Source organism: Gadus morhua, chromosome 1 (genome assembly GCF_902167405.1).
Source record: "Gadus morhua chromosome 1, gadMor3.0, whole genome shotgun sequence".
NCBI lineage: Eukaryota > Metazoa > Chordata > Actinopteri > Gadiformes > Gadidae > Gadus > Gadus morhua.
This window is the reverse complement of record NC_044048.1, coordinates 21,158,577-21,177,757: the sequence shown is the minus strand read 5'-3', so window position 1 is coordinate 21,177,757 and position 19,181 is coordinate 21,158,577. Positions and strand designations below refer to the sequence as shown.

At 51.8% G+C, this 19,181-nt stretch overlaps 1 protein-coding gene and 1 non-coding gene across 6 annotated transcripts in view; one reads left to right on the top strand and one right to left on the bottom strand.

Annotated features, from left to right (window-relative positions):
- Nucleotides 1–19,181, bottom strand: part of usp19 (ubiquitin specific peptidase 19) — a 31,090-nt gene that overhangs the window by 6,755 nt on the left and 5,154 nt on the right. For 2 of the 5 annotated variants that reach the window (XM_030365849.1, XM_030365832.1), the window contains exons 3-22: nucleotides 16,996–17,124; nucleotides 16,398–16,534; nucleotides 15,216–15,929; nucleotides 13,675–14,053; nucleotides 12,518–12,674; nucleotides 12,360–12,431; nucleotides 11,519–11,634; nucleotides 7,949–8,190; nucleotides 7,291–7,483; nucleotides 7,051–7,184; nucleotides 6,499–6,657; nucleotides 5,816–5,926; nucleotides 5,546–5,656; nucleotides 5,258–5,359; nucleotides 4,339–4,479; nucleotides 3,472–3,590; nucleotides 2,752–2,895; nucleotides 1,919–2,271; nucleotides 1,312–1,422; nucleotides 382–598 (exon numbers count right to left, since the gene is read on the bottom strand). In XM_030365849.1, the coding sequence (XP_030221709.1) occupies nucleotides 382–598; nucleotides 1,312–1,422; nucleotides 1,919–2,271; nucleotides 2,752–2,895; nucleotides 3,472–3,590; nucleotides 4,339–4,479; nucleotides 5,258–5,359; nucleotides 5,546–5,656; nucleotides 5,816–5,926; nucleotides 6,499–6,657; nucleotides 7,051–7,184; nucleotides 7,291–7,483; nucleotides 7,949–8,190; nucleotides 11,519–11,634; nucleotides 12,360–12,431; nucleotides 12,518–12,674; nucleotides 13,675–14,053; nucleotides 15,216–15,929; nucleotides 16,398–16,534; nucleotides 16,996–17,124 (3,841 nt within the window). Of the gene's footprint in view, nucleotides 1–381; nucleotides 599–1,311; nucleotides 1,423–1,918; nucleotides 2,272–2,751; nucleotides 2,896–3,471; nucleotides 3,591–4,338; nucleotides 4,480–5,257; nucleotides 5,360–5,545; nucleotides 5,657–5,815; nucleotides 5,927–6,498; nucleotides 6,658–7,050; nucleotides 7,185–7,290; nucleotides 7,484–7,948; nucleotides 8,191–11,518; nucleotides 11,635–12,359; nucleotides 12,432–12,517; nucleotides 12,675–13,674; nucleotides 14,054–15,215; nucleotides 15,930–16,397; nucleotides 16,535–16,995; nucleotides 17,125–18,425; nucleotides 19,171–19,181 lie in introns of those variants that run through there. The other 3 variants (XM_030365866.1, XM_030365839.1, XM_030365857.1) reach the window with 2 other exon arrangements.
- LOC115553731 (5S ribosomal RNA) lies at nucleotides 3,720–3,838 on the top strand. The gene has a single exon (XR_003978490.1). It is a non-coding gene; the product is annotated as a 5S ribosomal RNA (ribosomal RNA).

The following is a 19,181-nucleotide window of genomic DNA, read 5'->3' as shown; positions in this document are numbered from 1 at the left end:
AATATAGCGGATGTGAATCCTGTGGATGCTATTAAAAGAGGCCTAAAAACCCATCTTTTTAGAAAAGCCTTTGGCTTAAATGCTATTTTAAATGATTATTTTTTCTCTGTTATTTTTCTTTTTAATCTAGTTAGCCATTTATGTTTATGGATTTATCTTTTAATGTGCATTGTAGCACTTTGAGGCCATTGAGTTGATGTATATAGTGCGTTATAAATACAATTTATTATTATTATTATTATTATTATTATTATAGCGCAGACAATACTATCAATCAGGGAACGGAACCTAAAATGTATTGATTTGTGTGAAGCCACCACGATGAAGGCTCTCTATTCCTGTGACACGTCCGCCCTGAAGCTCTGCGTTGTGGGTCCTCACCAGGCCTCCTCCGGGGCCAGGACCTCCGGCTTGGTGAAGAGCTTCAGGCACTGCTCCAGGGTGAAGTGCCCGGCGCGGGACGTCTCGCTCAGGGAGCCCGGGTCCTCCTGGAACTCCAGGTCCTTGGAGCGCACCAGCACGTACTCCTTGAGGCGCTCGTTGTTCTGCCACACCAGCTCCAGGGTGCAGTCGTCTTGGAGCTCCGACAGCAGGTCCTCTGGGGGGGGACGGAGACGGGGGTCAGACTCAGGACCAGGACCAGAACAGGAAGCTTACCCAGAACCGAAGCAAGAACCAGAGCAAGAACTAGAACCAGAGCTAAAGTCATGGCCAGGACCAGAACTAGGGCCAGAACCAGGCCCCGAAGATCTCGCACCATCTGCATCTGTAACCAGAGCTGCTGCTTTGGTTCAGTTTAAAGGATAATTCCGGTATTTTGAACATTGAGCCCCCTTTCTGGTTTGTCTAGGATGAAATAGAGTTGTGAACACCGAAATTTTGAATATTGGTCTTGTCTCCAGTATTCGGCTAATTTCGAATCGCCTATCTCTGTCGTGTTTTTATTTGGCATTTTGTAAATCGGCATTTTGTAAATTAAACGGAAACCGGACCGAACCGGAACCTGAAACAGAAATGGGGTTGTAGTCCTTTCACTCGGCTCTCCGTATCAACAGTAGGGCTAGAACCGGCCGAAAAGACTACAACCACCCCCACTTTCCGTTTCCGGCCTCTGTTTCATTTACAAAATGCCAAATAAACACGACATAAACTGTATTTCGCTACGATACTTAATGAGGAACATCAACGAACATCACTAACGACTCGATATGTTTCACATTTCTGAAATCTAAGGTTAAGGGGTGTTTGTGAATGCCCATAGCCAGCCGTTGACGGCCTCTGGGTTGGATGAGGAGGGGATCGCGTCCTCACCGTTCTCGTCCAATCGCTGCTCCTTGTGGTTGGCGTCCAGCAGGGAGATGTAGAACTGGCAGGCGTGTCCCGGGGCGGCTCCGCTGGGCTGCTGGTACCCCGTCACCACGGCTGGGGAGGGACACAACGTTAGGGCCGCTGACCGGGACCCCCCGCCGGGACCCCGCCCTCATGCTCTGAGCATTAGGGGGGATGCAACATGCATCTGCTGACACACACACACACACACACACACACCCCAACGGTTCGATAGACCCCCCCCCCCCCCAACACTACGACACACATACACCCCGAGACACACACCCAAAAAACACAAATACACCCCGACACACACATACACCCCAACACTACGATACACATATGTGTGTGTGTTGGGGTGCATGCGTGTGTGTCGGGGTGTATGCGTGTATTGGGGTGCACGTGCGTGTTGGGGTGCACGTGTGTTGGGGTGCACGTGTGCGTTGGGGTGCATTTGTGTGTTAGGGTGCATGTGTGTGTTGGGGTGTACACACGTATTGTTATGTGATCTTGTGCAGGGTCATGGTTTCAGCATGGGGGTCACCAGGTGGGCTCTAGGAGGGGGGGGGGGGGGGGGGGCTGACCTCACCTTCTGGCCGCATGACCTTCTCACACGACGTCTCCTTCTCAGCCTGGGGGTCCGGGGGCCCCCCGCAGGAGGAGGCCTGGGAGGGGGGCTCCGAGAAGCCGGAGTCGGCGGCCCGGCCCAGGGAGGAGGAGGAGAGGGAGTCACATGACTCCCCGGGGAGCAGCGAGGAAGAGGAGGAGGAGGCGTGGCCCGACTCCTTCTCCCCCCCGCTCGCGGCCTCCTCCTCCCCGTGGTGGGGGGTCCCGTCGGGCCGACCCGATGGGGAGGGGGCGTCCGGGGCTCGGGGGGGCTGGGTGGGCTCTGGAGACCCCCGGCCCGACTGGAAGGGAGGCTGGAACACGTTGACCGAATACCTGGGGGGGGGGGGGGGGGACACAGGGAGGGGGAGAGAGGGTGAGACGGGAGAGTGGGGGAGGAGGGTGGGAGAGGGTGAGAGAGAGTAAGGTGAGAGAGAAGAGTGGGGGAGGAGGGAAGGAGAGAGTCGGGTGAGAGGGGAGAGTGAGGGAGGAGGGTGAGAGAGGGTGAGACGGGAGAGTGAGGGAGGAGGGTGGGAGACAGTAGGGTGAGAGAGAGTAGATATGAGACAGTAGGGTGAGAGGGGAGAGTGGGGGAGGAGGGTGGGAGACAGAAGGGTGAGCGGGAGTAGCGTGAGAGGGGAGGGGGAGAGAGGGGAGGGTCAGCGAGGAGGCTGGGAGACAGTAGGGTGAGAGAGAGTAGGGATGAGAGACAGTAGGGTGAGAGAGTAGAGATGAGACAGTAGGGTGAGAGAGAGTAGGGTGAGAGAGAGCAGGTTAAGAGGGGAGAGAGAGAGCGAGAGGGAGAGAGAGGGTCACCTGGAGTAGCCCTCCAGCAGCTGGGTGAGGCGGGAGTAGGTGAGCCTGGACTGGGGGACGCTGACCAGGAAGGGCAGCCCCACGTTCTCACAGCTGCTGCCACACTGGCCCTTGTGGATGGCCCAGTGGCTCTTCTGACAGGCCCTGGGGACACAAGGGGCGGTCAGCTCATTGGATCAAGTATTACACACCGGCAAAGACATTCACGGTGACGCATAGCAATCACAGTTGAGTTGGATGAGATAACGGGGATTTGCCGGATTCTTCTGTTGCTTAGTTTGTTTTACTGTTTCTTTGGAAACTAGTCGACTGTTCTGTTACCAAGGGAAACTGTTGGATTGTCCTGTTGCTAAGGCTAGTTTGTTGACTGTCCTATCGCTAGGGGAAACTGGCACTGTTCTGTTGCTAAGGGAAACTGGTGGACTGTTCGGTTGCTAAGGGAAACTGGCGGACTGTTCTGTTGCTAAGGGAAACTGGCGGACTGTTCTGTTGCTAAGGGATACTGGCGGACTGTTCTGTTGCTAAGGGAAACTGGCGGACTGTTCTGTTGCTAAGGGAAACTGGCGGACTGTTCTGTTGCTAAGAGAAGCTGGTTGACTGTCCTGTTGCTAGGGGAGGCAAGTTTGCTGTTCTGTTGTTAAGGGAAACTGTCGGGCCGTTCGGTTGCTAAGGGCAACTGGCGGACTGTTCCGTTGACCGGGGAACGGGCTGGTGACTCACTGGTTGCAGTATCCGACGCGGTAGCAGCGCATGCAGCGCTTCAGCTTGTCCTCGTCGGCCACCGGAGGCTTCAGGCACGCGGCGCACTTCGAGATGGGGAGGCTGGGCACCTGCAGCCTCTGGGGGACGGGGGGACAACAGGTGAGCACGACAGGTAACAGTCGAAAATATAATATCAGTCTTGTATTTTGCGTAACGTTGTTCGTATGAAGCACCTGGTAAATCCTATTTTAAAGTGCCTGCTGTCTCAATACAGCCCTACCACCATGGACACGCCCGATCTCGTCTGACCTCGGAAGCTAAGCATGGTCGGGCCTGGTTAGTACTTGGTTGGGAGACCGCCTGGGAACACCAGGTGCTGTAAGTGGTGTCGGGTGGTGGCCAATAGGTGGTACTCTTCCCTCTGGCCTTAACATCACTCCCGATGCCTCAGTTTAGTGACGGGGACACCGTGCTGTGGAAGGCGCCGTCCTTCGGAGGAGACGTAAAACCGAGGTCCTGACTCACTGAGGTCATACAAGATCTCAGGGAACTTATCGCTGAGAGTAGGAGATTCCCCGGTGTCCTGGCCCTACCAGGCTCATTCAATCCGGCCCCCTAATCATCCTCCTGTATAATTGGCTGACTCATTATTTCCCTCACTCTCCACCTCGAGCTGGTGCGTGGTGAGCGTTCTGGCGCAGATTGGCTGCCGTGCATCACCCAAGTGGGGGCTACACCATGGTGGTGGTGAGTGAGGTCCCCCCCCTTCACTGTAAAGCGTCTTTGAGTGTCTAGAAAAGCGCTACATCAATTATTACTAATACTAGTGACCACCACAGGGCTTCAGGTTGGGTGGAGGGTGGGGTGTGAGGGGGTGTACCCTACCTGCTGCACCCGGAGAAGCACCACCCTCTCCTTGGCCAGCTCCTTGGAGAGCAGCTGGAAGCAGAGCAGCACGTCGCCGGAGGACACCGTGTCCAGGGAGTGGCTGGGAGGGAACACTCGGCTGAAGCGGCTCTTCTCCACCTGGGGGGGGGGGGGGGGGGGGGGGGGGGGGGGGGGGCATCACCACACACAGGACATCAGGGGTGGGGTTGGGGTTGTAAGGTCCTAGTTGGAGATTGTGTGCTGTTGTGTCCTACATATGTCAATTCAAATTAGTTAGTGTTGCGGTGCGAGTGTTGCGGTGCGAGTGCGAGTGACAGCATTATGTTTACCACTGTCAGGGTGAGTGTTATAGGGTGAGTTTTCAGAATTGGGTTTACCACTGTGAGGGTGAGTGTTGTAGGGTGAGTGTCTTAGCATCAGGTTTACCACTGTGAGGGTGAGTGTTGTAGGGTAAGTGTCTTAGCATTAGGTTTACCACTGTGAGGGTGAGTGTTGTAGGGTGAGTGTATTAGCATTAGGTTTACCACTGTGAGGGTTAGTGTTATAGGGTGAATGTCTTAGCATTAGGTTTACCACTGTGAGGGTGAGTGTTGTAGGGTGAGTGTATTAGCATTAGGTTTACCACTGTGAGGGTTAGTGTTATAGGGTGAATGTCTTAGCATTAGGTTTACCACTGTGAGGGTGAGTGTTGTAGGGTGAGTGTATTAGCATTAGGTTTACCACTGTGAGGGTTAGTGTTATAGGGTGAGTGTCTTAGCATCAGGTTTACCACTGTGAGGGTTAGTGTTATAGGGTGAGTGTCTTAGCATCAGGTTTACTACTGTGAGGGTGAGTGTTATAGGGTGAGTGTCTTAGCATCAGGTTTACCACTGTGAGGTTGAGTGTTATAGGGTGAGTGTCTTAGCATTAGGTTTACCACTGTGAGGGTGAGGTTCTCTGGCTTGACCCTGACGCTCCTGGAGATGGACTCCAGGACCTCTGCAGCCCGGGAGTTCTCCTTACTCACGCTCACCAGGAACTAGAGAGACAGGGAAGAGACAGGAGAGCGACAGCAGAGAGAGACCTTCAGCACACGTATCTACAACGTGGGACGGAGAGTCTTCAAAATAATTTCGAAAACGTCCCCAAACTAACAAAACACACACACACACACACTAAATATAGACGTTCTCTAGGTTCTCAGAGGTGGGCCCGCTCCTCTCACCTTGACGGGCTTCTTGTGAGGCTCCTTAGCGAAGTAGAACACGGTGAGGACCTTCTGCTTCTGGGGCAGCGGCACCGGCAGGTAGAGGAAGGGGTCGAAGGTGATGGACACCTGGGAGTAGAGGACGGGGGGCAGAGAGGTGACGTCAGCGGCAGGGGGAGACAGAAGGGGTTTAATGATCCCCTCGGACAAGGGAGGGAGGCGGGGGGGGAGACGCCCCCTGCCGGCTGCAGGGAGGAACCCAGATCAAAGGCGGGGTCCAGGGCCTACCTTGGAGCACATGGGGCAGACCAGCTTGGATTTGAACTGGCCCTGGAACAGGTCCACGATGAACGAGTCGTTCCTCATCTTGTGCCGCTGCCACGCCTCCTCCGCCACCACCTAGGGACACGGAAACGGACACACACAGGTTAGACCGGCTAGGTGTGACCTGAGGGGTAACCTCCCTTCACAAGCATCCACATCGATGACATTAAACTAATAAAACAGGCGAGCAGCTGCGCTGTGCTAGCAGCCCGGGGCGTGTCCAGCCCTGTACCTTTGCAGTACAGAGTGGAGAATGTACACACAACATATTTATAACGTAAAATACAAACACCACCCCTCTTTCTCCGTGCCAACCGTTGGACACAGCCCTGCTGTTAGCCCTAAACCTAACCCTCTGCCTAACCCTCTCCCTAAACCCACCCTAAACCACCCCTCTATCTATCCCTCTTGCTTAACCTAACCCTCTCCCTAACCCCCATTACACTCTCCCTTATCCTTTCCCTAAAACTAGCACCCTCCCTAAACCTAACCCTCTCCCTAACCCCCATTACACTCTCCCTAATCCTCTCCCTAAACCTTACCCTCTGTCTCCCTAAACCCGAACCTCTCTCCAGCCCACAGTCCCTCTCCCTCCCCCTAAACCTAGCACCCTCCCTCTCCCCCACCCTCCAGCGCTGCGGGGGTACCTCGTCCAGGCGTCCGTCCGAGTCCACGCTCTCGGTGTAGGGCTTGTTCTGGATGCGGTTCAGGTCCTCGTGGAGGCCGTCCAGCAGGAAGGCCATGAACTCCTGGGCGTCGTGCTGAGCGTAGCCCGTGAACTGGCTGGCCTTGCTGGCCACGATGGCCTGGAGGGAGAGAGAGAGAGAGAGGGAGAGACATCAGACACAGACAGACAGAAAGACAGAGCATGGGATGAGAGAGAGAGCATGGGAAATGAGAGAGAGAGAGCATTGGATATGAGAGAGCGAGAGCATGGGATATATGAGAGAGAGAGAGCGAGAGAGAGCGAGAGAGAGAGAGAGCATGGGATGAGAGAGAGAGAGCGAGTGAGCATGGGATGAGAGAGAGAGCGAGCGAGCATGGGATGAGAGAGAGAGAGAGAGAGAGAGAGAGAGAGCATGGGATGAGAGAGGGAGCATGGGATGAGAGCGAGAGCACGAGAGCGAGAGCAGATAGCTGGGACAGGTAAAGGCAGATATGGGAGTGTAGGCAGGTGAGGCTGTGTAGGGGGTACAGACCTTGAGTTTGGAGGGCTGGAAGGCATGGTGCGTCCCCTTCCACAGCGCTCTAAGCAGCACGGCGAACCCGATGGCCAGCCGGCCCCCCGTTCCCAGGGGGTTGGTGCAGTTGATCTCTGCCTCGAACGCCCGATCTGTGCACACACACCCACACACACACACACGAAGTGCCGATGAGCCAAAGCCCTTAAGTCCGGCCCCCACGCACTCAGATTCCCCCACCCCGGTCACATGACCCACCGTGGAAGTAGTCCCTGAGCTCGCGGGTGTTGGACAGCGACTGGATGACGCTGTTCATGAAGCAGGTGTTGCCCAGGTTGACCAGCCCCGTGAAGCCGGGCAGACACACCTTCTTCTCCTCGTGCTCCTCCAGCTGCTCCTTGCTGGCCTGGGGGGCGTGGGCCATGGGCTGCACCATGCAGGTGGGTTTGGGCTGGGGGGGGGGGGGGCAGACAACACTTAATGAACCAGTTTACTCAAAAGACTCAAGACTCACCTGTTCAGAGTTCACCTAGACTCTGCATAGCCTTTCCCCTTAACCCCCTCACCCCTCTTATGCACCTATTTTATGTTGTATGTCCTGGCACTTAATTTACACCCTTATTGTATGTTGTACGTCCTGGCACTTAATGTACACACTTATTGTATGTTGTACGTCCTGGCACTTAATGTACACACTTATTGTATGTTGTACATCCTGGCACTTAATGTACACACTTATTGCATGTTGTACGTCCTGGCACTTAATTTAAACACTTATTGTATGTTGTACGTCCTGGCACTTAAAATAGTACTTAGCATCGGGTAGCATCTTATCCTAGCTATCTTTGTTGCATACGGGTAATGGGTTAACCTAGTGATGAATGTTGATAAATGTACTTATTTTAGGTCGGCTCACCGTGGTAACGGCGGGCTCCAGCTTGGCCACGTGGTCGGAGCGCGGCGCCACCGAGTCCAGGCCGCCGCCGCCGCTGTTGTTGTCGTCGCCGCCGCGGGGGGGCGGGCCCTTGGACTGGTCGTCGGCCAGGCGCGGGGGCTCCTCCTGGGGGGGCAGGCTGTGCTGGCTGCTGCCCGGCTGGTTGCTGGGCTCCATGGGGGCGGGCCTGGAGGGTACAGCCATCTTGGCACCACCCACTGCACCTTGAACAGAGGAGGGCGGAGCTTGTGGTCAGGCGTCACCGGGGAGCAGCGACAGCAGGGGGGGGGGGGGGGGGGGTTCCACAAGCGCTTCGCGGTTTTTGCGGCTTTCGAGTCGTGATGCCCGCCAGCAGAGACTTCAACCGGAGAAATTAGATTCATCCTTCAAAACCTGGTCCTGAAGGATCTATCTCATCCAGCTTCATAACACCCTGTTCCTGAAGGATGTATGTAATCCAGTTTCCTAACCCCGTGTTCCTGAAGGATGTATCTAATTTAGTGTCGCACGATTTGGTGAAAAAGTAATATTGCGATTATTGTGGAAAAAATTGCGACTTGCGATTGCGATATAATAAACAAATGGTGTCATGAGTCTACTTGCTTGGTTATCAAGGAAAATGCACACTGATAATTTTAAAATGTTTATTTCTCAACTCAAACATACAAACTTAAACTACCATAAAAAAATACAAAAACTAAAAAATTTGTATAGTACTGGTTTCAAAATAACAATATTTTAAAAAATGTAATAAATAATAAAAAATATATTTTACAAAATAAAGGCATTTCTACAGTGCAAACTTGTTAGGTTTTCTCAATAGTACAACTAAATAAAATAAATAAGAAAATACATAATTTATTTTTTTAATCGCAGCCTTCTGCGGTTATACAATCGCAAAGGCTGATATCGCGATTGCGATTGGATTAATCGTGCAGCACTAATGTAATCCAGCGGGCACCACTGGATTAGCTACACCCTGTGGGGGTTAGGAAGCCCTGCTTGGGATGCCTAGTCTAATGGTTATGGTGTTTGTACTCCCAGTCTAAAGGTTCTGGGTTCGATCCCCGATGTCCCCAGCCTACCTGTAGGCCTCCTAGAGAATGATGCCCCCTTACCCCTACATGAAATAACAGTAAAATAGTAATATTTACCATATTGTTAGCCTCATAGCAAAGCACTCTGTTGTTTTGGGATGTAGCCAATGAGGCAGTGAATCAGCAGCCATAGGAGTAGTTAGGTATCACACTTCGGCCAAAATATGACCTAGGCAATTATGCTACGAGGCCAAGGATATGGAGGTTCATGAGATACAATCCCTGTGTCGATCACCAACTACTGTGACTCCCGTATCAATGATCAGCCAGTCTGATCGTTTGAACCTTGTCTGACATTGAGCGTCGTTCTCAGGACATCAGTATAATCAGATCGTCTGTATCGTAGGAGCTCAACTTGGCTTGAAATCCGACCCCTGACCGATAAGAGCTCATCAAATTAAAACAGGTTTCCCTCAGGAGCATGTCTAATTCATCGATTGTTGGTAACTGTCCATTATTAATATATGTACATCCAGCAAAATCAATATTTGCAAATTGCTTGAATTGCATTTCAAAATAAGGGCGGCGCAAGTCCACCCATACAAGCAGCCCCTCCAGGGGGACTCTTAATTAATTTGACGGCTCGTATATAGGGTCCACGGTGTATTTCGAGAGCGTATCGGGTGGATGGACTGAAGACGGCTGCAGGCCTTGACTGCAGCGCGCTGTTAATGTGAAGCTGGCAGGGAGGAGCTGCTGCCAGATCCTCTTACTGGATGACTTGCAGGGCTCGGATTCCTGCCTCGAGAGCGAGCCCAAGCTGCCCCTAGATGAGCACCGCAAACGGGCCCGAACACGACGACAAAACACATGTGCATGTGCATGAATGAGTCTTTAAGAACAGCTGGTGGCCTTGCTGTCGCCACTTCGATGCAGCCGTGGACTAATGGACAGCCTTGACCAACCACAGGCTGCTGTCTGGGTCACATGGCGGCTAGCCGTTAGCGCTCAGAGCTGACGTAGCGTGTGCAGGCTGTATTTTAGGAAGGTCCTTCTATATCCCGGAGCTACGCAGCTATTAGTATGTTTCTCGTCCGGGACCGCGGAGAGCAGGATGTGACCAAATATGGTGCTGCGCAGAATATCACACGGTTAAGACGAAAAGTCTTATTTTAGGATCTAGTCGCCCTTAACATCCAAGACTTGGCATGGAAGTTGAATTTATTATTTATATTTGTCAGGGACCCTAAACTGAACAATAATCTAAAACAGGAGGGAGGATGCACTTTAGCAGATTTAGCTCAAAGTGGGGCCCACTCTGGGCAGCTTAATGAGGGGTTCACCCCAGAGCGGCTCACTACAGAACGGCTCACCACAGAGCAGTTCACCACCAAGCGCTCAGGGGCATTGCGCAGACGTGCTCCCATCAAGAGCATCCGAACATAGGGTAATGGGACCACAGGTACAGAGACCGCGCACAGTAGACCCTGCTTTACTGCTAATACATTATAAAACAGTGTAACGGGAGCACACAGTAGACCCTGCATTACCGCTCATACTAGTATGAATCACAGCCCTAGCCTCTAACATATATGGATGCTGTACATCGTGAAGCACTTCACCTGTCAGGTTTTGATACAATGCTCTGGGACTGATGATTACGCAATCATTAGTCCCAGAGAGCAATGATTAGAGAGAGGGACACTCATCACTGGCGTGCCATCAGACACCAGGCCAAGGCGGGTTGGCTGTGCATAAGGTGGCAGGGCAATAAACACGACGCTCGGATGACGAGTGACCAGCAGGCAGTCTAGTGTGTGGTAGCAGTGTGCAGCATAGGGCTGCTTGATTATGAAAAAATAAATAAAATCATAATTATTATGGTCAATATTGAAAACACGATTAAAATTCAACCGTTTATTTTTGAGTTTGAAAACACACAACAGCACATCTCTCCCAAAAAACACTTTGTAAGCAGTGTCTAGCAGAATGCGGTCTGCTAGTCACTAGTGTCTAGCAGCAGACTGTCTGCTAGTCACTACTGTCTAGCAGCAGGCTGTCTGCTAGTCACTAGTGTCTAGCAGCAGGCTGTCTGCTAGTCACTAGTGTCTAGCAGCAGACTGTCTGCTAGACACTACTGTCTAGCAGCAGGCTGTCTGCTAGTCACTACTGTCTAGCAGCAGGCTGTCTGCTAGTTACTAGTGTCTAGCAGCAGGCTGTATGCTAGTCACTACTGTCTAGCAGCAGGCTGTCTGCTAGTCACTAGTGTCTAGCAGACAGCCTGCTACTAGACACTAGTAACTAGCAGACAGCCTGCTGCTAGACACTAGTGACTAGCAGACAGCCTGCTGCTAGACAGTAGTGACTAGCAGACAGCCTGCTGCTAGACAGTAGTGACTAGCAGACAGCCTGCTGCTAGACACTAGTGACTAGCAGACAGCCTGCTGCTAGACACTAGTAACTAGCAACGTGTTTGGGGGACAGTCTGGGGACCGGAAGAAAGCGGGCAACAGACCTTGTGGGACGGGGGCCTCCAGTGCCCCCCAGCGCTGGCTGTGTCTCTTCTTCAGGGAGACGTCGAGGCGGGAGGGGGTGAAGGAGTAGCTGCACTGCTCCGGCTGGATCAGGTTCCTGTGGGGGGGGGAGGGGGGGGGGGGGGGGACCAGACTCAGATGGAGGCTGGGTACACAGAGGCTAGAGTGGCGAGGGTGTTCAACTCCCGAGATGAGAGGTTCCGTGTTCGATACCCGCTATACGAAGCCTACCTGTGTCAACAAGGGCTAACTAGTTCAGGCTCCTTAATAAATCGATTGATTTCTATACTTTGTCTTTACATTGCTTTGGAAAAGAAAACATCTAAATCATTACCGTGCAATAGCAAATATGGAGAATCACATCGAATAACGTTATCACAAGGGACTAAAGTGAAAGTACAGCTGGACTGAGCCACCAACTGCTGTTGAATAATTCAATTATAAAGACACAGTTTGGCCCTGAGTCAGTTCTGCGGAGAATCGATCTCTGAAACAATCCCTAACTAGACGGATGGAGATGCTTTGGCTGCAGGATGGGTTGATATCAGACCCTGAGCATCTGCTGAATGATAAACATCCCAGCGGGCCCAGAGGACACAGCTATGTGGTCTATCAGGATATCTTTCACCAGAGTTTGGCTTGAGCTTTCTCTTGAAGTAGTGAATACTTTTCTATGTGTAATCTACCTTTGGAATTTTTCTCAGGGACGTTCGGGTTTGTATTTGCAATTTTAGAAAACACATTGTAGTTCTTGTTGTGTCGTTTCCCTTCTTAAAAACTGTCCGTTTCAAAACAGGATGAACTCATTCATAAAACTCTCACCTGAGTTTGACCTGCCACTTGAAAACCGTGTTCGGGCCACAGTCTGGGTGCAGCCGCAGGAAGTTGACGTCGCTGAAACAGGAAATAGACAAGATGGTGGTACACTGTTGTTGTACGGTACTGCAGCAGAGGGCAGGGAGCAGAGCTCGGGTCCTCACCTGGTCTGGAAGATGAGGGTGAAGTCCTGCTCCCTGAAGATCACCCTGGCCGACTCGCGACACACACCCTTCACGTACACGTTCACCACCATCAGGTCGGTTCCCTTCTCGTACGAATCGTTCTTCACAAACTTCAGATTCACCATAGGCTCCGGAGCTGGGGGAACGAAACAACACATGCTATTACTAGCCATCCAGTTGTATGAACGCATTTACATACGCATGGACATGTTTTGCATCTTGCTAACCACAAATACAAAAATATGAAAAATTAAATGTACATTTATATTTATCGAGATATGATGTGATCCTACTGGGTTTTTTGACTTGCAAACATTTTAATAGTTTTGCATCTTGCTCCAATTACAATTACAATTAGGGCATTTAGCAGACGCCTTTATCCAAAGCGACTTACATCGGTTAAATCACACATTGACACACCAACGGCAGAGTCAACCATGCAAGGCAACAGCCAGCTCACCAGGAGCAGTTATGGTTAAGTGTCTTGCTCAGGGACACATCAACACTCAGTTAGGAGGAGCTGGGGATCGAACTAGCAACCTTTCGGTTATAAGACAACTGCTTTACCTCCTGAGCTAAGCCGACCCAGGAAATGCGCCAAAACATGGAACACTACTAATCGATTGTGCAGTGATTGTGGTTGTTGGCTGGTTTAAGCAGCCTCGCCTGGCCCGAGTCATGCTGGACTCTGGGGCTGGGTGAAGCTGCACACATGTGGTGCGTTGATCCATCAATGTGCACAGGTTAAACCAGCCATCACCACAGACACACTCAGGGTGTCTCTGGCATGGCAGCATGGAACACCGGCTGGCTCAGTGAGTCACATGGCTCCAAAGCAATAAACCGGTTCAAACAACATCAATCAAGTGTCCTTGTGGAGGAGGAGGTGGAGGAGGAGGAGAGTAACGCCACCATGGCGGTGCGTGTTTTTAGTTAAGAACTGCTACATGGACTTTAAGATAACTTCAAACTATAGCAGGGATCTCACCAGTTATTAAGAGGCTATACCCGCCTCATGGAACGCTTCACCGGTATAGCTTGATCCGGCTAACCCTCACGATGCTAAGCTCTAGCTAAACAACCACAAGCCCTCGGTCTAACAGGTCCAGTAGGAGACCAGACTCCTCTCTGCTCACCGCCGGTGGTGTCGGTGTCCAGGGGCTCCTCCTTCGACTGGTCTCTCTTCTCCTCTCCGTCGCCCCTCTCCTGCCGCGGGCCAGACGGCTCGGCCTGCTTTGTGTCCGGACCGGGACCCGATGGTGACCCGGTCTCCCCGGTCCCAGGGTGGTCCAGAGAGCCCGGGTCGGACGCCACCCTGGCGGGCTCGTCTCCGGCCCCCAGAACAGTCCTCTCCGTCGTGGGCTCGCAGGGCGGTCTCTCTGGACCAGAGGAGCCGTTCTTGAGGAGATCCGACGACGGGACCTGTGGGGTAGCTGGTGGTGGACCAGGACAGTTCTCTGGGCCCGACCCAGACCTGAGCTCTGTGTCTGAGGGCTGGCTTGGACTCTCTTCTCCCTGGAGCAGGAACGTAAATAAATTAAAAGTGAACCAGGCTCTGCATAGAGCAGTGCTTAGTCATCAACATCTTGGGTATGTTACTTTATTTGGGTTTGTCTTTGGTCCCTCAACGAAATAGCACACTAACCAAATATCCCATATTTCACCTGCGTCATATGCTACATCAAACGGTACTTGATTGATCCCAGACGGGAACAATTTAATTATTAGGTCGTTCTTGCGCAAAAATAATATATTAAGTCCTGTGCATAAAGAATATATGATTAGATAGATGTTGCAGACTGTATATTGCTTAGGCCTAAAAAAAAAAAAAAAAGTTTGGTTCCTGTTGGTTGTCAGTTGAGGTCATGGGTAGGTAGGGAATTTATTTTATTTTATTTTTTCCAGCGGCAGCGAATGATAGGTAGGTTGTTTTCATTTAAAAACGAGAAAATCCGCTCATCCTTGTACAGAATGAAGAGGTGCTGTACCAAAACGTAATTATGGTTTGCATTAAAAAAAAAAAAAAAACGCATTTTTTTTTTTTATATAAAGCTCATAAAATAATTTGGGTCGCACATAAATTGACAGGGTCGGTCGGAAACCGGAACCAAACAAAACATTTTTTTAGGCCTTATACTGTACACATGGTGAAGGGTAAACCCTAACCTTTGTTTCGAGTGTTTTAAGAATGGTGCTAGCCGCTCTACTGTAGGCATGTTGACGTTTAAACAAATGTTCTGTGCATTATACTGTAGACATGATCAAGAGAACCATTAATACGAAGGAGGGCATCACCTCAGTGTTTAAGAAAGGTGCTAGTCAATACTGCTTTAATAATCCTGTAGACATGATAAAGTACCGACAACACACATGGAGTCATGTGTAAGAAAGGCGCTACTCTCTCTACTCTAGACATGTTTGTGTTTTAGTAGTCCTTTAGACAGGATAGAGTACCAGTAACAGTGCAATCACTTGAGTATTGGCGAGCAGGTTCTAGTAACTCTACTCTAGACATGTTGGTGTTTTAGTAGTCCTGTAGACATGATAGAGTACCAGTCACAATGGAGTCACCCGAGTGTTCTAGTCACACCCGAGCAGGTTCTAGTCACTCTACTGTAGACAGGCAGTGTTTAATAGTCCTTTAGACATGATGGAGTACCAGTACCGGTGGAGTCACCTGAGTGTTGGCGAGCAGGTGGGCGGCACGGTGGTCCTGCACGTTCTTCTCCCCGCTTTGTGCTGGTTTGGCTGAAAGGCACCGACCCGCGGGCTTGTGCATGTGTGGCGCCTTCCCATTGGCTGCTGCTGCCGCCGTGGCGTCCTCGGGAGGCGGGCGCTGCTCCGTGTCGGCGCCGCCGCCCCCCTCCTCCGCGGCGTCGGAGGTCTGCGAGGGAGCCGGGACGGGGGGGGGGGTCCGCTTGGCCGGGCTGGGCTCCAGGCCGCGCTGCCGGTCGGAGCTGGGCGCCCGGGGGCCGCGGCCGCCGGTGTTGGTGGTGTGGGTGGTGGTGGTGGTGATGGTGGTGGTGGTGGCCGTGGTGGTGGTGTTGGTGGCCGTGGCCTCGCCCGCGTCCGGCTGCACCGCCGTCCTCTCCGAGGTCTCCTCCGGCGTCCTCTCGGCGGGCTTCTCAGAGGTTCTGTCGGCCACAGCCTGCTGCTGCTGCTGCTGCTGCTGCTGCTGCTGCTGCTGTTTGTTCTTCAGGGAGCGCTTGAGGTTCCTCTCGGCCTTGCTGCTCCCGCCCCCCCGTCGGGGCTCTGGGAGGGGGGTCGTGGGCGTGGCGGTGGCGTTGGAGGGCGGGGCGGGGCCGGACTCAGCCTTGGGCGACGGCGCTGCGGTGTGCTGCTTGCCGTTCTTGGTCTCTGCCGAGGCGGGGACCTTCTCCTTCTTGTTGGACTGAAGCAGAGAGGAAGGAGCAGGGAGTCAGAATCAACCACAGGGCCCAAACTATTCTGACTTACTTCTTTGTATTGCATTTATATCTATGTGATGGGCAGTTCAGTGCTCAAGATACCGAACCAATGTTTAAAGGAAAACCCACCCCGCAATCATAGCGAATTTTCTTCAATTAAAATTGCAAAACAATGCTTATTTTAGAGTGTATCCAGTGGACTGTACCAACAGAAGTAGTCACCCATACATCTGGGGCCCCTAAAATAGGGCCCCTTAAATTAATTGATGTTATTGGCTTTAAAGGAGCCTGTTGCTTAAAGGAATCAGAGGTGAACCTATGTGCTTTAAAAAGGAACCGGGGTGCACCCATGTTTATTAGGGGTGAACCCATGTTCCTTAAAGGACCAGGGGGGACGACGACACACTAGGCGAGCTGGTTTGCAGGGAGCAGCAGGAGGAGGAGCGCCTCACCATGAGTGAAGGCCAGATGTGGAAGGGGATCTTCTTGTGCATGTTGAGCAGCAGCAGCCCGGCCTTCTCCTTGTACTGAGCCCGGCTGCAGGACGCCTCGATCTCCTCCTGCAGCCGGCACTCCCACTGCCGCCCATCTGGGGGTCAGGGGTCAAACACAGGGGGGGGGGGGGGGGGGGGGGGATCAATGGAAACCTCTTGATAAACCGCCACAGTTAGGATGAGAGACAGGACTCGTAGGACATAACAAAGGCAAGAAGCTTTATCCAACCCAGACGGCAGGACAGCAGAATTGAAGGACAGTAACAGTAACAGTGAATAAGACTTCTAAATCTTAACTTAACCACATAATGTAAAAACATTGACAGCAACGGTCAAATCTTATCGACCATGCATGCAACTCATTGATCATGTGTCCAAGGTTAAAATGGCGCATAAATTGTCCAGTGTCTGCTTGTGTTCTTCATGCCGGATCGATGACTGAGTCTGGTTTCTACTCATTTGTTATTCTCTGGAGCTGTAGAGTAGCCCGGCTACAGTGCCCTGTGGTCCTTTCCACGCTAGCATGACGTGTTAGCAGCGTAGCGCAGCAGCGTACCTGGGAAGTGGGCGTGGCATGTGGTGTCTGTGAAGGTGGTGCGGACGTCCTCCGCCCTCTGCACACCGTCTCCGCAGCGCAGACGCACGATCACCTCGTTGGCGTTCTGCTTCCAGTCCACAAACACATCTGGCAACACGCACACAGAGAGCGACAGCCAATCAGAACCAGGCACGGAGGGCAAGAGCCAATCAGAACCAGGTATGGAGAGCAACAGCAAATCAGAACAAGGCAGAGGGCAAGAACCAATCAGAACTAGGCAGAGGGAAAGAGCCAATCAGAACCATGCAGAGGAGGCTAAAACCAGTAGGATTTAGACTACAGGGCGATGAGCCGTGGTCTGGAATCTGATAACCTGTGTAACCAAACTCAAAACTATTTTTTTTTTGTTGAATCCTCCTATTTACGGCGTCAGTGTCCGATATAATCTAACACTGCAAATAAAAGGAAGAGTTGAAACAGTTTGAAGAGGAAGTGAGACGTGGTGTCTGATTCGGGAGCGTGAGTTCCCACGGCCTAAGGACGAGGCCTTGCTGATCCACGGCCACATGCAGGCAGGGTGCGAATGGTCACGTTTGGATTTATCTGCGCTGCCACCAACTGGTTTGGTTTTATCTCCCGGCTCCTCTGCAATGCACACCCCATCACAGATGTCCTGACGTAATGCGATACAACACTATTTGGAGTTGAACTTGAATGGGATGACGGTTTTACCCCCTATTTCCTCAAAATAGTCCTAATACCCCCAGTGGAAAACAAATATAATCCCACATCAGAGAGAGATCACTGCTTTCAGACAGATCAACAGTGACACACAGGTAAATATAGGCATGATCGTTTGCGCACACACACACACACACACACACACACACACACACACACACACACACACACACACACACACACACACACACACACACACACACACACACACACACACACACACACACACACACACACACACACACACACGAGTTTCTCTTTCCTGCTACACATTGCTTTTGCCTTGTTGTAAAGAGAAAGTGAAACTAAAGGGCACAATGCGGACAGGATGGACCACAGTCCAAGCCAACCCGGTCCTGTTATATCCGGCTGAAGAAAGGAACTGGAACCCTCGCCGTCGGTTTACTTTTATTATTTAAATTAAATTAATTATTTTCGGAGGACCGGATGTATCACATCATCTTAATCAAACTCGTGACATTGGATCTGGAACAACACAACTGGAAACATGTTTTTCTCTGCTTGTGCATTTCATCTTTATTACACAAACATCCGTCTGGTTAGACGCTGGTGGCTACCAGTGGCTGGGGGCCAAGTTAACCTCAGGCCCTGGACTGTTGACCGACACTAAAGCAAAGCACCTTACCAACCTTCTTAAATCTCAACCAAATGAAGCTAGGGTATAAAAGCACACTCGGCCAACCTACCTCCTGTCATGGTGAGATCCAGCTCAGAAGCTCTGCTTGTAGCATGGGGCAGTTAGCACGGTCACTAGCGCAGTGCCATGCTCTGGCTTATTCTAGGGAGGGTGAGAGAGACCTCACTTTCCCATACACTTTCCTCCTCTCTCCCTCTCTAGCCCCCTTACACTCCCTCTCTCTCTCTCTCTCGTCCTCAGCCTACTTGTGTTGAGCTCGTTCGCCCTCTCCTGCTCGTGAAAGGTCGTGCGCAGAACCCAATACTCTGCAGCCTGAGGCTTGCATTTTCTCCAAGGTTGTAATGTACCTGTACTGAACCATAGCTGTACTGTAGCTCTTCTTCTACTGGTTATCCGTCATATTATTCATCGATACCCTCAAGGTGAGCAGCGGTATATGAATGCCTCTCACCCTGTAGGACAAACTAACGTTTCACGGGACATTTGATACGCTAGCTAGCGCGACGCACATCTCTGGAGGTTGGATCACTCACAGAGTAGCCGGCCACACGCTCATCAGGCACATTCATCCCAAATGGGCTTCGTCACATTTGGTAACCTAGATGGCCGTGAGATAGCAGGAGAATACCACGTCAGTAGAACACCAACAGGAACAAGAACACTTGCATTGGCTCCAACGTAGGTGCCGAGTGCCGACCATGTAACCTCACCCACTGCGTTTCAGATTCGTCGGATCAGATAACGTTCAGCATCGAGTCAGCATCCACAAGAGGCTAGGACACATGGGCCAAGGAACCAAGCTCAA